This window comes from Eschrichtius robustus, chromosome 15 (genome assembly GCF_028021215.1).
Source record: "Eschrichtius robustus isolate mEscRob2 chromosome 15, mEscRob2.pri, whole genome shotgun sequence".
Taxonomy (NCBI): domain Eukaryota; kingdom Metazoa; phylum Chordata; class Mammalia; order Artiodactyla; family Eschrichtiidae; genus Eschrichtius; species Eschrichtius robustus.
In genome coordinates, this window is record NC_090838.1 from 64,470,996 (window position 1) to 64,488,574 (window position 17,579).

At 49.6% G+C, this 17,579-nt stretch overlaps 3 protein-coding genes across 4 annotated transcripts; 2 read left to right on the forward strand and 1 right to left on the reverse strand.

Moving 5' to 3' along the window:
• The first annotated feature begins 6,063 nt into the window (after nucleotides 1-6,063).
• On the forward strand, nucleotides 6,064-8,867 carry INO80B (INO80 complex subunit B). 2 transcript variants are annotated; one of them, XM_068564347.1, is made up of 5 exons: nucleotides 6,064-6,185; nucleotides 6,402-6,609; nucleotides 6,827-6,945; nucleotides 7,116-7,285; nucleotides 8,246-8,867. In XM_068564347.1, exons 1-5 carry the CDS (start codon nucleotides 6,077-6,079, stop codon nucleotides 8,774-8,776), a joined length of 1,137 nt encoding a protein of 378 aa, XP_068420448.1. In that variant the 5' UTR covers nucleotides 6,064-6,076; the 3' UTR covers nucleotides 8,777-8,867. The 2 variants fall into 2 exon arrangements, with proteins under 2 accessions (XP_068420448.1, XP_068420449.1); XM_068564348.1 differs by having other exon boundaries at nucleotides 6,069-6,185; nucleotides 6,417-6,609.
• A 362-nt stretch (nucleotides 8,868-9,229) lies between these two features.
• Nucleotides 9,230-11,806, forward strand: WBP1 (WW domain binding protein 1). Its single transcript, XM_068565033.1, has 4 exons — nucleotides 9,230-9,587; nucleotides 10,565-10,667; nucleotides 10,787-10,963; nucleotides 11,136-11,806. Exons 1-4 carry the CDS (start codon nucleotides 9,519-9,521, stop codon nucleotides 11,534-11,536), a joined length of 750 nt encoding a protein of 249 aa, XP_068421134.1. The 5' UTR covers nucleotides 9,230-9,518; the 3' UTR covers nucleotides 11,537-11,806.
• A 170-nt stretch (nucleotides 11,807-11,976) lies between these two features.
• Nucleotides 11,977-15,756, reverse strand: MOGS (mannosyl-oligosaccharide glucosidase). Its single transcript, XM_068564807.1, has 4 exons — nucleotides 15,265-15,756; nucleotides 14,851-15,077; nucleotides 14,162-14,358; nucleotides 11,977-13,930 (listed from the first exon to the last, which is right to left on the reverse strand). Exons 1-4 carry the CDS (start codon nucleotides 15,614-15,616, stop codon nucleotides 12,187-12,189), a joined length of 2,520 nt encoding a protein of 839 aa, XP_068420908.1. The 5' UTR covers nucleotides 15,617-15,756; the 3' UTR covers nucleotides 11,977-12,186.
• Between the last annotated feature and the right edge of the window lie 1,823 nt (nucleotides 15,757-17,579).

Consider the following 17,579-nt stretch of genomic DNA (forward strand, 5'->3'; position numbering starts at 1 on the left):
AATGAAATTGGCCATGGTGGACTCCCACAACAGAAATAGGAGAACACTGTAAACCAGGGCTATTTTTTTTCCCCTGGGGAGATTTCGTTAAATATTTACCCACATACCACTTGTTCACTGCACAATATTTCCAAATTTTTCCTTTTCTTACATCTGTATCTCTCCCTCCCCAACTATGAAGTAGATATTTGGGAAGGGCTTATTAGCCACCCAGTATTCAAATTATCTTCCTATTTCTACACAGACCCCTACTGTGGACAACTCTGGTAGGCTGAGGCTCTACCCTCTTTATGGCAGCTGGAGAAGGACATTCATCTTCCCTCCCGCTTCTTCACAGCCCATGGGTAGGCAGTTGGCCTAAGCCAACCAACTGGAATGCTACCAACTGGACTTTGAATCTTGAAAGAGTGAGAACAAGACCCAGGGAGAATTCATGAGGAGTGGCTGGCTCTGCTAGCAGGGAAATCCTCATCAGCAGGTTCCTGTGGTGAGACTTTGGTGTGGCCTCAGCATAACCTCAGCCATATGTCCCTAATGCTTGGCCTCCCAAGTGTTCCCACCCCTTATCCAGGGAGAATACAAGATGAACCTGAAACATTTTGTAGTGCTGGGAAGTAAGAAAGTGCTAAAGGAATGATGGAGATGTGTCAGAAGGAACAGAAATCATCTTAAAGAAATGCCCACTGACCAAATCTGGGACAAATTTAAGCATCAAAATAAATAATAGATTACAACTCATTGAATGAAACAGGAATCTATACCGATACAAATAAATACATATGAAACTGAATGTAAGGAGAAAAGAAATCTTCACTTCACCATAGAATGCCAACTAACACATGTCGATGGAATAACGGGAGTAGAATACCACTTGGCAATTATTAAGGTAGAACTGATTCATACAATATTCATCAATGGCTATTAAGCCTGGTGGGTGGAAGTTTGATATAGGGGACAGGATATCAGAGTAGTTTCAGAGTATTTCTCCAGAAAATACTCATTAACTACAAAGTTGAAAATGGTGACTTTGTCTAGTGGTTAGGACTTGGCGGTTTCATTGCTGGGGCCTGAGTTTGATCCCTGGTTGGGGAACTAAGATCCTGAAAGCCACACAACATGGCCAAATAAAAAAATTAAAAAACAAATTAGAAAAAAAAGAAATGGTGACTTTACACTGGAGAAAACTGGCAGACACCACCTTGAGCAGGTGATCAAGTTTAGCATCATCAGTGGTGGGATAAGCTGACGTCATGTGCCCCCTGATGTGATACACTGAGAAGAACACAGCATAATATTTTTTGAGTAGTACTCCTGCCAAGAATTTAAGAGTCTTGACTTGAAGAAAAACCAGATGGATCCAGGTTGAGGGACATACTACAGAATCAAAGGCCTATACTTTTTAAAATTGTAAAGGTCACAAAGGATAGGGAAAGAGTGAGGAAATGTTCTAGCAGATTAAAGCAGATCAAAGAGATATGATGAGGAAATGTAATGCATGATCCTGGATTTGAATCCTGGCCTAGAAAGGAAAGGGAGACATTGGGAAGTGGGTGAAATTTGAATGGGATCTGTGGATAGGATGGTAGTATTGTATCAGTGTTAATTTCCTGATTGGGAGGGTTGCACAAAGGTTATAGAATTGTGTACTTGTTTTTGAGGAAATACACAGTGAACTATTTAGGGGTGAAGTGGCATCATGTCTGCAACTTGCTCTCAGAATGATCAGAATAGGAATAATGATAATGGAGAGGAAGGGGAAGAAATAGTAAAGGTTAATAATTGTAGAATCTGATTTAAGGAGCTAAGAGAGCTCTATGTACTCTTCTTGCAACTTTTCTGTGAGTTTGAAATTATTTCCTCAAAAATTATATTTAAAAAATAAGCTAAGAACTTTTTCAGAAGGACAAAATTCTTCCTTTCAGCCTACAAACCTGCTCAAACCTCTCTGACACTAAACAAAGCAAAACTGAAAACAAAACAAAATAATGAAGTACATGGCTACTTACTGTCACCACTTCCTCCCTGCTGGGCATCAGGATGTTGAGGAAACACCACTGGGCCTAGTGTCAGGAAGTCTCTATTTGATGCTGGCTCTGCCACTCCCTAACTGTGTGGCTCTGGCCAAATCATTTAACCTCTCTAAGCCTCAGTTTCCTCATGAGGGAACAATAGCATCTCCCATATGGAGCCGCCATGGGGATCAAGGGAGGGAAGGGATATGAAAGCAGGTTATAAGCTCTAATATGTTTGACAAATACTAACTGCAGGTGATCCTTCACTTTAACTCCTGGTGATACAGGACTATTGCCTTCACTCCCTGCTAGAATGCATACTCTGCTTGGAGCTCAACCTAGCCTTCACAGAACTGTACACAGTTCATCATAGCCTTCATCTGCTGATAATCTCTGCCTTTGGGTACCTTTATTGCCTCTTTTGATCTCTTCCCAACACTGCCTGTCCCTCTGCCTGCATGTTCAGGGCGGGTGTCCACTTGGGTTTGTTCCTGGTCCTTTCCTCTTCATCTGCTTGATCATTCTGGAATGTCTCATCTATTCCCATCCCTTGAGGGGGACCTCCATTTTTATGCTGATGATGATGCCCCAAATCACACCTTCTGCATTGGCTTCTCCTTCAGTATTACATCTCCATCTGGGCATTCCCACATGCACTTTATTTTATTTTATTTTTATTAATTTTTATTAGAGTATAGTTGCTTTACAATGTTGTGTTAGTTGCTGCTGTGCAGCAAAGTGAATCGGTTATACGTATATATATATATCCACTCTTTTTTAGATTTGCTTCCCATTTAGGTCACCACAGAGCACTGAATAGAGTTCCCTGTGCTATACAGTAGGTTCTCATTATTTATCTATTTTACACATAGTAGTGTATATATGTCAATCCCAATCTCCCAATTTATCCCACCCCCCTTTCCCCCTTGGTAACCATAAGTTTGTTCTCTACATCTGTGACTCTATTTCTGCTTTGCAAAAAAGTTCATCTGTATTATTTTTTCTAGATTCCACATATAAGCAATGTTATACGATATTTGCTTTTCTCTTTCTGACTTACTTCACTCTGTGTGATAACCTCTAGGTCCATCCACGTCTCTGCAAATGGCATTGTTTCGTTCCTTTTTATGGCTGAGTAATATTCCATTGTATATATGTACCACATCTTCTTTATCCATTCCTCTGTCGATGGACATTTAGGTTGCTTCCATATCCTGGCTATTGTAAATAGTGCTGCAATGAATATCAGGGTGCATGCATCCTTTCGAATTCTGGTTTTCTCCAGATATATGCCCAGGAGTGGGATTGCTGGATCATATCGTAGCTCTATTTTTAGTTTTTTAAGGACCCTCCATATTGTTCTCCATAGTGGCTGTACCAATTTACATTGCCACCAATTGTGAAAGAGGGTTCCCTTTTCTCCACACCCCTTCCAGCATTTACTGTTTGTAGATTTTTTGATGATGGCCATTCTGACAGGTGTGAGGTGATACCTCATTGTAGTTTTGATTTCCCACATGCAATTTAAATTCACCTTGGGTAACACTAAATGATTTTCTTCTTACTTGCTTCTCTTCCTATGTTCTAATCTTTACTTAAAACACTATGGGGACTTCCCTGGCGGCGCAGTGGTTAAGAATCCGCCTGCCAATGCAGGGGACACGGGTTTGAGCCCTGGTCCGGGAAGATCCCACATGCCATGGTGCACGAGCCACAACTACTGAGCCTGTGTGCTGCAACTACTGAAGCCCGAGTGCCTAGAGCCTGTGCTCCGCAACAAGAGAAGCCACCACAGTGAGAAGCCCACGCACCGCAACGATGAGTAGCCCCCGCTCGCCGCAACTAGAGAAAGCCCGTGAGCAGCAATGAAGAACCAACGCAGCCAAAAATAAATAAATAAATTTATTTAAAAAACAAAACAAAACACTATGTTCTCTCTAATACTTGTGCTAGAAATATAGAAGTCATTTTAAAATTTTTATTTATTTATTTATTTTAGCTGAGCTGGGTCTTAGTTGTGGCATGTGGACTTCTTAGCTGTGGCATGCGGACTTTTTTTTTTTTTTAATATTTATTTATTAATTTGGCTGCGCTGGGCCTTAGTTGTGGCATGTGAACTCCTAGTTGCTGCATGTGGGATCTAGTTCCCTGACCAGGGATCAAACCCGGGCCCCTTGCATTGGGAGGGCAGAGTCTTACCTGCTGGACTACCAAAGAAGTCCCTAGAAGTCATTTATTATTGTTGCTGTTTGCTTTTTGAACATCTACTATGTGCCAGATACTACCCTAGGTACTTTGCATTCTTGATTTGCTTTATTCCTTGAAAGAATCCTATGCAGGAGACACTACTTCATTCCATTTTACAGAGCTGGAATATGAGGTTCAGAGAGCTTAAATAACTGTGAACCCAAGGTTACATAGCCAATAAACTGGAATTTGATAATAGGCTTCTCCGACTCCAAAGTTCATTCTCTTAACCTTAATCACTATACTACATTGACTTCTTCCTGAATTCTCATATATAATTGTTCATCAATTCCTTTAAATTTCATCAACGAAATGTCTCTTGAATCAGTTCTTCCCTTACTATGTTCACTATTGCTACCTTGTTCAGACATGTATCCCATATATATTATATACAGTGCTTTTTTCTAATTATAAATGTGATATATAGGCTGTAAGAAAATTCGTTACAAAACTTACTAAGCAGTATTTTTAAATGAAGAAAAAAAGAGAGAGAGAGAAAAGAAAAGGAAAGGAAAGGAAATTCACTACAGATCTAGATAGTGAAATTTCCCCAACCCCAGCTTCCAAAGGTAATCACCGTTAACAGTATAGCATACATTCCTTAATGTTTTTTCTGTGAATGTAGTAGCATATTATGCCTTTTTAAATGGGATCACCACAGGACTTCCTTGGTGGTGCAGTGGTTAAGAATCCGCCTGCCAATGCAGGGGACACAGGTCTGACTCCTGGTCCCAGAAGATCCCACATGCTGCAGAGCAACTAAGCCGGGGCGCCACAACTACTGAGCCTGCATGCCACAACTACTGAACCCCGCGTGCCTAGAGTCCGTGCTCCTCAACTAGGGAAAGCCCTTGGGCAGCAACGAAGACCCAGTGCAACCAAAAATAACCAGTTAATTAATTTAAAAAAATTAAAAAATAAATGGGATCACTTCATCTTGAAACTTGCCTTTCTTATTTCATATGTCAGCACATACAGATCTACTTTGTTCCTTTTTTTTTAATTAGGTAAAACATACATGTTTTAGACAAAGTACAATAGGCACAAAAGGGTATATTATGAAGAATAAGTCCCTTCACCCTCGTTCTCCCAACTATCCATTGGAATTGCTGCCACCAGTTTCTTGGGTAGCCTTCTGGGGCCTCATTTCTTTTAATGGCAGCATAGCTTCCCACTGTATGGATGTATCAAATCCCTGTACCAAATTATTTTGGTTTTTCTTTAGAGGCAGACTTAGATTGTTTCCAATGCTATTACCCACTTGGATATAAATTCCATGTCAATCTTATCAAGTACTTATCAGCTCTTAGCTTTTGTGTTCCAGATTGGATAGATGCACCATAATTCATTTATCCATTTCTCTACTGATATAGAATTTAGGCTTAAATATCATTTGCCCTGCTGGTAGGGCACTTGTGCTGTTAAGCCCTTCTGCCATTTTGCCGGCAATACACTTTCTTACGTACTCCACCAAATTGTAAGCTCCTCAAAGGCAGAGAGAAGTGTTCATATTCATCTTTGTATTCTCATAGCTTAGCCCCGAATTTGGTCTGGAATATACGTTCATCACGCTTGAGTGTAATAATAATTGAATCGCCCGCGCGTCTTATCTCGATTGTGTGGATGCGGAGCGAGCAGAAAGCCGTGGCCCTCTGACCGCTCCCGGTCTCAAAGAGTCCGGAACCCTTGTTGGAAGGAGCGTTGTTTCTTCCGGAGGATTTTTAACCGCAAAGCTTGCCCCGCACAAGCATGGTTGCTACGCACCGGAAGTACCCGGTTATTTGCTGAGATAAGTTGTTCCGTGGGGCGGAAAAGGTATGTCTGCTTGTGTTCCGATTATTTTCAGCCCCTTTTCCTTGCAGGACCCCATGAGTAAGCTGTGGCGGCGCGGGAGCACCTCTGGGGCTATGGAGGCCCCTGAGCCGGGTAAGCGCGGATCGATAAAGCAACTTAGGCCTTCGCAGAAAAGGAGTCCCTTTCTTGCTCCTCCGAGCTTCCTGGGTACTTCGCCACAGGTGGGAAGGAGAAAGGCGGGGCTGTTGTTATGGTAACAGCGAATACCGCGGGAAGAGTAGGACCCCTCAGGGGTATTGGGTTCTTCTGGGCTTTCCCTGACCCGCTCCTGATGTACACCGTTGACAGGCTCTCCTTCTGCAGGGGAAGCCCTGGAGTTGAGTTTGGCGGGTGCCCACGGCCACGGAGTGCACAAGAAAAAGCACAAGAAGCACAAGAAAAAACACAAGAAGAAACACTACCAGGAAGAGGAGGCTGGGCCCACGCAGCCGTCTCCTGCCAAGCCCCAGCTCAAACTCAAAATCAAGTTGGGCGGGCAGGTCCTGGGCACCAAAAGGTGAGGCCAAGAGAGCCGAGGTTTTACTTGGGGGACTTCAGGAGCAGGTAGAGATAGAAGCAGAAGCTGGCTGCGCTTTTCAGAAGACAGAGAATGGACGCTGTGACTGCAGGGCCCAGGTTAATGCAGCAAGAACCCAAGAGGGTGTAGGGAAGGCTGGATGTACTGAGCAGGAGGAGACAATTGCTCAGCTTACAGAGTGGTTGCTTCTCTGCAGTGTTCCTACATTCACTGTGATCCCTGAGGGTCCTCGCTCACCCTCTCCCCTTATGGTTGTGGACAATGAAGAGGAACCTGTGGAAGGAGTCCCCCTTGAGCAGTACCGTGCCTGGCTGGGTGAGAAGGGTCTGGAGGTGGGGAAACTGGGTTTCTAATTATACCTGGTTAAGGGAAGAGGGTTCGTTCTGAGGAAGGTGAGAATTTTGCGTGTCCCAGTATTAACTTGGCCAAATTAGGGTTCCCCATCTGAACAATTCCACTTTTAGCTCTCCAACTTTCCTTTCCAGATGAAGACAGTAATCTGTCCCCCTCCCCACTGCGGGACTTGTCCGGGGCCTTAGGGGGTCAGGAGGAAGAGGAAGAACAAAGGTGGCTGGATGCCTTGGAGAAGGGGGAGCTGGATGACAATGGAGATCTCAAGAAGGAGATCAATGAACGGCTGCTCACTGCTCGACAGGTAAGTTAGTTCATTCTTTATTTGCTTGCCAAATTTATATTGAGAACTTTCCATGTCCCAAGAACTTTGCTAGGCAGCAGGGATATCAGCAGTGGAGAAAAGACAGACAAGGTTTCTGTTCTTATGGAGCTGGTATTCTTGTGCAGTAAATAAATAATTTCGAAAAACTGTAAGGTTTATAACAAAAATAGGGTGATGAAATAGAAAGAAGTAGAAAAGAAACAACATTAGATAGGGTAGTCTGGAAAGACCTCTCTAAAGAGATAACATTTACAATACCAGAGGAGCTTTCCCGGCAGAGAGACCAGCAAGGGCAAAAACCCTGAGAGCGGAACATACCTAATCATGGTCAAGGAGAAGAATAAGTGTGACTACCACAAAAGGGTTGTTTACAGAGAAGTGATGTATTTGATTTGTATTTCAGTAGATTTCTTTGGTTTCTTAGTGGTGGTAAGGGATAGAAGCAAGACCAGGTAGGAAGCTGTTGAAGCAGGTAAGAGATGGTGGTGGCTTGAACCAAGGTGAAATGGTAGAGATGGAGAAAATCAGATGGATTCTGGATATATTTAGGAAACAGACACTTGTTGGGGGAAGGAGAGGAATCAAGGATAACCGTTAGTTTTTGGCTTGAGCAGTTATCCAATTGATGCTATCCACTGAGATTAAAAGATTCAAAACAACAACAAAAAAGCCTCCAGGGAGCTGGTACAGAGTTTTGGTACACAAGGCAGGAAGGTAACATTACTAATACTTTTCCCCTTGAGAGTCAAGGATCTAAAGCTGGAAGTCTGGAGACCTGAGAGGAGGCAGTATTAAGGGCTCCTGGAGAGGGTGCTCATTTCACCCCTTCTCTCAAGGCCTGTTCTCCTCAAGACCCTGCTTTTCATGTCCCCTCCTCCCCTTCCCCCGTTCAGGCAGACCTCACTTCTCTATTTTGACATCTCTTCCGTCTCTCCCTAGCGAGCTCTGCTGCAGAAGGCTCGAAGTCAGCCTTCCCCGATTCTGTCACTACCTGTGGCTGGGGGCTGCCCGGCCCCTGCTCTCACCGAGGAGATGCTGTTGAAGCGAGAGGAGCGGGCACGGAAGAGGCGGCTGCAGGCGGCTCGGCGGGCGGAGGAGCACAAGAACCAGACTATTGAGCGCCTCACCAAGACTGTGGCGCCCAGCGGACGGGGAGGCCGAGGGGCCGCGCGGGGCGAGAGGCGGGGAGGGCGGGCCGCGGCCCCGGCCCCCATGGTGCGCTACAGCAGTGGGGCACAAGGTTCCACCCTTTCCTTCCCACCTGGCGTCCCCGCCCCCGCGCCTGTGTCTCAGCGGCCATCCCCATCTGCCCCTGCACCTCGGTGCTCTGTCCCCGGCTGTCCACATCCGCGCCGCTATGCCTGCTCCCGCACAGGCCAGGCACTCTGCAGCCTTCAGTGCTACCGCATCAACCTGCAGATGCGGCTGGGTGGGCCTGAGGGCCCCGGATCCCCACTTCTGGCTTCTTAAGGCCCTCACCCAATCTGGACTCTGTGCCTTCTCCTCTGTCCCCGGTTTTCAGTGTCTTCCCCACCCTATTAAATTTCATACAGTGCCTTGACTTCTACAGAATTGGGGTAATGGGGTATGGGTAGGCCAATTCCGCGTACACACATCTTGCCCCCACCGGAGCTTGCGTCGACGCCTGGGAAACGTCCACCAGGCCCAAGAACGGTAGCCAGCCCGCGCCCAGACTCCAGCCGACATTTGTGACCCTGCCTCTTCCAGGATTACCTGGCGTGGTTAAGCGTTTGGCGTCATCTGGAAAATAGGGCTCAAGCCAATCAGCGGGAACTTTGCTGTTCTGGACGGCCGTTCATTGGTTGATAACGCAAAGCCTGTTTTGTTGTCCGTATTGGCTGTTGTCGCTGTCAGTCAGGGCCATGGGTCGAACCTTACTCCACTCTTTGTCTGTGCAAGCTCTTGTTGTCTGGGAGAGTGGCGGAGGCGCTGCTGTAGATTGGTCACAGGGAGAAGCCTGTGATCTTTCCTATTGGCCCATCTGTCGGAGGGTGATGTGGATTGGTAGGACGGAACAACCTGGGTGCTAGTTGGCAGAGCTCTCGCTGGATGGAAGGTCCGGTCGCGGAGTGATGGTGGAGGCAGCGGAGATGGGCCGGGCAGGGACCATGGCGGTGGCGGCAGAGGTGGCAGGGGCGGGGTGGCTGGCGGTAGAGGAGACTGTGGCCTTCAGGGGGCTGTAGGCGGAGGCATGGCTCGGGCCAGCGGCGGGAACGGCAGCGAGGAGGACTGGGGGGCACTTCGGGTGCCGCAACAGCAGGTATCCCAACAGCTCCAAAAGCCTATCACGACAGCCATTTATTTCTCGTTCCCCTTTCCTTGTCCCTGCCTTTTGGGGGGTGGGGGAGGAACTCACGGAGCCAAAGGTACTGCGAAGTTCCTAGATATGTTCCTTGCACTCTTTGTCTAAACTTTGCAATGTACTGTAGATGCAGTTGACTTTTGCCTGCAGCTTCATAGACCCCCATCCCGTGGCTGCAGTGGAAGCTTGCAGTGGCTCTTCAGTGACCAGAGGCATAGCGAGGCCCCAGGGAGGCTCCCTCTGTTTTGCAACTGTTATTTGTGATGTTTTTCTATGTGCCTATTGTCACAACCGAGTCTGGCAGCGTCTTCTCTTGAGGGAGCAATTTGGAGAAGAGCTGGACTCCAGACTCGCGCCTTGGATGCCATCCTTTAGCACCCGCAGCAATCCCATCTGGCTGGGAGCCCTGCTCTGGGTCTCACACTGACCCTCCTGTACCCTAGGAAGCCTGAGACCCAGGGGTGGAAAGATCCAGCTTGGGAGTGGGGATTGGCAGACCATGGGGAATGATGATGAAAACGGCTTTGGAAATTACCTTAAACTCCTTACCCATTGTCTGAGACTTTGAGATAGCTCAGACTGTCTTCTGGCTTCTGCCAAAATACTCCCTTAACAGAAAACACCCTGAGGAGCCAGACCTGAGTATGAGATAAGTCTCTTATATGCAGAGCTGAAATCTGCCTCTTTGTATGTCCACACCTTGCATCTTAATCTTGGTCTCTAGACTGACTCTTCCTATTCCAGATCCTCTTCCATGCTGGCAGCCCTTCAGATTTGGAACACTCCTCTCAGCATCACTCTTCCCTCTCCCCATAGATTTCTATGAGCTAAACTTGGTTCACAGGGTGGGATTGTGTATGTGTATGCAGGCGTTGGGGATGGACAGTGCCTTGGGCTGGAACCTCCCTTGGTTTTAAGTGCCTCCTTGCTCCCAGCTTCGAGAGCTGTGCCCAGGAGTGAACAACCAGCCTTACCTCTGTGAGAGTGGTCACTGCTGCGGGGAGACTGGCTGCTGCACCTACTACTATGAGCTCTGGTGTGAGTCTTCAAGAGGGCTCTTCTTGGGTCCTTCTGCCCACCTGCCTTTGGACCTCAGCCTTCAAGGACCCTTCTCTGCCTGGGAGGTATCTAAGACTCTGCCTCCTCACTTCCTGCAGGGTTCTGGCTGCTCTGGACTGTCCTCATTCTCTTTAGCTGCTGTTGCGCCTTCCGCCATCGACGAGCTAAACTCCGGCTGCAGCAACAGCAGCGGCAGCGTGAGATCAACTTGTTGGCCTACCACGGGGCATGCCATGGGGCTGGCCCTGTCCCTCCCAGTTCACTGCTTGATCTTCGTGAGTGACTTGAGGCTCTGGGCTCACTACCAGTGGTCCCTCCCAAAACAGGACCCTGATTCATCCCACACTCCCTTTTCAAACATTTCAAAGCACACTTTTTGCTAATAGGAAAGAGACCACCACCCCACCCCTTGTTGCCTTCCACCAACCATGCCCTTCTCTCCTGCAGGCCTCCTCAGCACCTTCAAACCCCCAGCCTATGAGGATGTGGTTCACCGCCCAGGCACACCGCCGCCTCCTTACACTGCAGCCTCAGGCTGCCCCTCGACTGCTTCCAGTGAATGCACCTGCTGCTCCTCTGCTTCTAGCTGCCCTGCCCACCAAGAGGGAACAAATGTGGAAGATGTTTCCTCCCACCAGAGTGACCCTCCTCATCAGGAGGGTGAGCCTGGGGCAGGGGTGAGCCCTGCCCCCACACCACCCTTCTGCCGCTATCGCCGCCTGACTGGGGACTCAGGTATTGAGCTCTGCCCTTGTCCTGACTCCAGTGAGGGGGAGCCAGTCAAGGAGGCTAGGGCTAGTGCCACCCCACCAGATGTGGAGGAGCAGTCCCCTGTGCACGGCCCCTAAATCCTGTGCCCCAGGTCTCTCCTGTGGGGCTGGCTTCCAATGAAGGGGACATCCCATAAGCAATTTGGGGAGGGTGGGTGGCTTACTTGCCCACCAGAAACAGCCCTGCTCCCAACTCCCTGAGTTCTCCTCGGCCTCTCCCTGCCCTCCTAGAATCGGTCTGAAAGGGCTGGAGTCCTGAGGAGAAGGGCAGTGTTTGGGGGACTGTGCTAGCTCTGTCTCCTAAGACATACACAGGAGCCTTTGATCTCATTAAAGAGATGTGAACCAGCTGCTTGTGGATTTGGGTGGACTAGTGCTCAACTTAACTGCATTGCACTTGATTGGAGGGTACAGTCAATGGCCACGTTTTCCACCTACTCTGAAGGACAGCAGGCAGCCCTAAGGCCTGGACTGAGCTAAGACCTCTTGGCGAGGCAAAGTTGGCAAAAGCAATAGAGTTTGGCATGGTTTTCCCATTTATTTAGAAAAATAGACTCTGAATTCACATTCACTCAAGGGCTATGTGGGATGTCAGTAAGGAGACACCTGAGATGAGCTGAGGAGGGTTTGAAGCACTGGTACCTGAGGGCTGGGGGCAGAAGTGAGAGACCTTGTCCCTCGACTCCAGAGTGGCCTAAGAGGCCTGGCTCCCCTCCCATGTTCCCCTTTCAGTAGTCTTCAGCCATGGCCAGTAGGACAAGGCTGGTCCAGCCCTGGAAAGGGCGGCAGCCCATGCCTCGCCCATCCTGGTCACTGTATTGCTCCCACAGGAAGCCCGTGGCCTGGTACTGCCGCCTCACATTGCCCACCAGATTGGTACGGAGCTCTCTGTGGAGCTTGGCAGCACGGGCCTGGTAGGGACCCTCCAGATGCCCATAGTAGTGAAGAGCCCCCAATGCCAGGTAGTTGACATTGAGCCACACAGCACCTCGCCAGTAGGGAGGATCATGCTCTGAATTGCGCTGGCTGTAAAAGGGGCTGGTTGCTGCAAGGGAGCGCAAACCAAAGGGGCTCCAGAGCTGGCGGCTATCAGCTAGAACATCCAGCAGGGGTCCAAGGCGGGATGAGTTGGGGTCCAGCAGCCTCAGCAGGAAGGGGAAAAGACTGACATAGCCCAAGGCATCCACATATTGTAAGCGAGGGCTGGGCCGGCCCACCACTCGCACCAGCCCCTGAGGGGGTCTAGGCTTCAGCTGCACTGCTTTTGTGTGATTCCCAAAGTCTGCAAAGACTCCTAGCTCTGGGGCCCAATGCAGCTCATCCAGGCTCTCCTCTGCTTCCAGGGAGGCAGCCAGTGGGCCCAGCTCTGCAGCTGCCTCAGCCTCTCCCAGCTGCTCCGCTAGCTGCATCAGCACACGGGCACCCAGTGCCACCCAGCACCGCAGGTCCAGGTGCCGCTCAGTGGGTGAAGGGTGTGAAGCCCGGGGATAGTCATCCAACCCTGAAGGCAGCGTCTTGGGGTTCAGTAGGGTTGGCAAGGCTGGGTCCCGGCCCCGCCAGCGGTAAGAGAGTGGCACTGGCCCTGCCTGGCTCTGATGAAGCCAGGAGAACCAGGCACGCAGGCGGGGGAAGGCCCTGCGGAGGAAGGCATAGTCGGCAGGGTCACCACCCTCTAGCATGTGGGCTACAGGCAAAAGCAGAGTTGGGGGGTTGGCGTGGGCTGTCCGTTGCACCAGGAACTCTGAGGGCACCCGGGCTCGGGCCTCATCCCCCAGCACCTGCTCCCGCCCAATCCAGCCGTCAGCATTTAGCAGCCCCAGCCAGTGGCCTACGGCCTCCCTGGTGAGCCGGGGATCCCACCGTTGGATCACCAGCTGGTGAAAGCCCTCGTCCCACAGGAAACCTCGAGGGAAGAATGACCGGGAGGGCACTGCTGTGAAAAGAGGGACAGGTGGAAAGAGGACTGGGTCCACCTTCTGCTTAGACCCCTCAACCTCCATGTCTGGCAACACCAGACCCTGTCCATAGAAGTAGCCAATACCACCAAGAAGACCACTGAGGGCAACCTGACCCAAAGCCTGCTCCTCAGGGCTCAGGCCCTTCTCCTTCAGCCGGAAGGTCTTCTCAAAGCGCTCTCTAAAGGCTTCAGCATGGCTTTCCAGGGCCTGGGTCAGCAGGCTGCCTGCCAGCTGCTCTAGGGCTTGGCTTCCTCCTGCCTGGGCACTGCCTGATTCAAACACCAACTCCACAGAAAAGGGGACTTTCAGTGTCACCTGTTGTATCAAAAATTGCCCTTGTCCCTGTCCTTGCCCACTTGGGCCTCTGTCCTCCCACTTCAGAGATCCTGGCAAGCCGAGGTAGCGTTCAGGGGAAGCCCCTGGGGGCCGATGCTGAAACCAGTTATTTAGGCGGCTCTTCACCATCTCTGTCAGCAAGGGAAGTCCTGGGTTGGAGGACCAGAAGACATTGTAGCTTGAAAGGAAAAAGATAAACAGGAAATATTACTCAGGAGGAAGTGGTGGGGATTATAAAGCGAAAACATGAGGTGATCAGGAGTCAGGATGGGAGAGTCTTGGCAATGCAGGGAACATGGAGCCTGGTGAGAAGGGAAATACCTGCTGAAAAGAGGGTAGAATGGGGGAGATGGAAATCAGGCTAAGTCAGCATCCATACCACCACCCCACACTCTCTTCCCCCAGTTACCTGCCATACTTGGGGGCTGTATCTCCTGGACTGGTTGGTGGCATAAGTGTAAAGCGGAAGTCACCAAGTTCACTGGTGTGTCCACTGATGAACTTCAACTGCCCCTTAGCCCCAACCTCTGGCACTAGGACTTCTTTGCCATCTGTTACCACATAGAAGAACAAGGACACCAAAGGCAGAGCAGAGGTACTTGAGGCCTGGGAGACCAATGAGGACATAAAAACACAGCATTAGGTTAGCAGTCTCTCCCCTGAGAATCAGCCTTAGGGAAAGGGACACCAGGTGAGAGCAACATAGTAAACAACACACATCTAGCAGTGTTGAGGGTCACTGAAAGTAAGCACCAGTGGGATGAGATAAAGAGCTCTGCACAGGGTTCTCTGGGAAATAATAGTACTTTTGTCCCATGTACTATGCTAAGAACTCAACATATTATTTCCTTTAATTCTTACAATTCTGTGAGTTACGTACTATTTTTATTTCCACTTTACAGACAAGAAAACCAAGGCTTAGAGATAGTAAAAAGAGATGGTCATACAGGCAAGTGTTTAAGGCAGGCAGAAGATTCGAATCAGGCAGCCAGGCTCAGAGCCCCTGCTATTAACCCCCACTTTATCCTGCATTTGCACGCAGCAAAGGAAGGGTGGAGGAAGTCTGGGCTGGGGGAAGGGTGTCCTGAGGGCCCTGACCTGAGGCTCTACAGTCACTCTCCAGCTCCAGTTCCCTCCGTGTTGACCCCCAGGCCTCTTGACGAACTCAGTGGTGAGCCTTAAGGCCCCATCCTGGATGTGTTGCCGCCCGAAGGAGAGACCGTCGTGGAACTCCCAGCCATAGGGACCCACGCCGTCCCCCTGCTCACACGTGTGCCTGAGCTTAGGGGTCCCCGGGGTGGTGCCTTGCTGCGCCCACATCAGTCCTGGGGGTAGAATGGCCAGGTAAGTCAAAGAGAGAGCAGGGGACCTGTCCCTCTGGGTCGCCGAGAACTTCAGGGTCATCCCTCTTAATAACTCTCCTGATCCACTCCTCACCACCCTTGATCTGGCGCGAAGCTGGGGCGCCCAGATTAAGTGCCCGCCTGCCTGCCCGCCCCGGGTCCAGGTTACCGGTGAGGAGGGGCTGCGGACTGCGGGTCTTCATGCCGAAGTAAACGTGAGGGCGGTAGGTGCCCCAGAAGAGGTCCGGGGCCACGGCGGGGCTGGAAGAGTCGGGAGGCAGCGCCGGGGGCGCGGAGTGCAGCGTGACAGCCCGCCGCGCACGATGCCATGCCAGCAGCCAGCATCCCGACAGGCCCAGGGCCAGAGACAGGACCACGACGGCCAGAGCCGCTCCCGCAGCCGCGCCCCGGGCCCTGCCGCCCCGGCCTTCCCGTCGCGCGGGGCCGCCCCGAGCCGCCCTCTCAGCGGTCCGCGCTCCGTCTGCCGGCGCCCCGCGGCGCCGCCGCTCGCCCCGAGCCATCCTTGCACGGAAATGGGCGTCGCGGGGACCCGGAGAGATGGCAACAGAGCCCGGGTCCCGGCTCGCCTCCCAGGATCGCGCACAGCGCCTGGAACACCACTGATATGTCAGCCGCACCCACCGGCCCGTGCCTCCCCCTCCGCTTCCGCCGGAAGTCCCGCCCCGCCACGTCAGGTTAAGCCCCACAGCATCTCAACGCGGCGTGGCGTAGGGCTGGTGCCTGGGGTTGGCCCTCCGGGCCGCGTCCACTGGATCGGTGTTTATTTGGCGTTCTCACGCAGTTGACAGGCTAGTAGGAGAAACCAATCTCACATTTGTCTTTTTTTTTCTTTTAATAACTACTGTATATTAAAAGCATGAGACGCTGTCCTAAGTGTTTTACATTTAACCGCTCCCCATATCGCCCCAATCAGGTGCCTGAAAACCGTGGCCTAGAAAGTTCAAGTAACTTGGCCCTGGCTACAGAGCCGGGAAGCGGCTATCTTGGAACCCAGGTGTATCTGAATCATATTGTCCACACCTATGCCTTCTTTACTAGTGAAATGGAGTGGATTCAAGAGGATCTGTGATTTTAGATGTCATACCTCCACTCAGTCTAGGATTCCTTATCTAGATAAACCCTACAAGGACCATAATGGTGGTGGCTGTACTTTTTTTTTTTTTTTTTTTCCTTTTCTACAACCCAGGAAGCAAAGGCGCTTAGGGAAAAGATTGCTTATGTCCAGGTCAGGGAAGGCTGTAGGAAAGAGGTAGCACCTGCACCTGATGTTGTCCTAGAAGAGCCAAGATTACATTTGATGATGGTTCAGAAATGCAACTTAGATTCATAGTTACTTCTCTCCAACAGCTCAGCATAAAAGGTGTTTTCATAAAGTACAAATCTCCATCATCCTCTAAAAAAACCCTACTCCACACCCTTATGCTATTCTAGCTATTATCACACCTCCCATCCAAACTCTAATTATATAAAACTACTACTTTATGCTGCACACCCACTTCTTCTTTCACTATAATCTGACTTCTGGCCCCACCCTCCACTAGTAGACTTTTTACTCATTTAACAATCACCTTCTGACCAAACCCAATGGTCCGTCCTTTCTTGCTACCATTGCACCTGGTCCACACCTATTCAATATATTGTAGCACTTAGTACACACACCTGAGTTTCACCATTCATCTTTGTATCTCAGTACTAATCAGTTGAAGTCACAAGGTTGATGCTAAATATTGGTAAATTCAACAAAAGTTTATTGCACACTCTGTATCAGGCACTATGCAAGGTGTGGGGGACACAGAGAAGACAGCCCCAACCTCAAGTTCACAATCTATAAGCACAGTGCCAGCACTCAATCCGTGTTTACAGCAGTGTTTGAACCATCCCTGTTTTTACAGATGAGTAGTTAATCTGGCCAAGGATAATAGCCAGTTAACCATGGACCTGGAGGACTCAAATCTAGGTTGTATCCTTTCGTCACTAAAGAGGCCTATAACATACGGCCTCTTAGATACTATGCTATGCTCACCCAATATTATAGGCAGTTTACAGATATCAATTTATTGATTGATTGATTGATCTTTGGCCGCACTGCATGCAGGGATCTTAGTTCTCTGACCAGGTATTGAACCCGTGCCCCCTGCAGTGGAAGAGCAGAGTCTCAACCACTGGACCACCAGGGAAGTCCCAGATATCAATTCATTTAATCTCTCAACAGTTCTATGAGGTAGGTACTATTATCCCCATTTTACGAATGAAGAAACAGGCACTGAGAGGCTAAGTAATGTGTCCAAAGTTACATAGCTACTTAAGGGAAAAGCTAGGATTCAATCCCAGGAATTCTGGCTTTTTACTTCACTATACTGTCTCCTGATAGTTTTCTTTCTTTGAAGGGAGAGGGGGAAAAACCAGTCCTTTGAAGATATCACCATTTTAAGAGAGAAGTAGTATAGTAATGGGGTAGGAGGA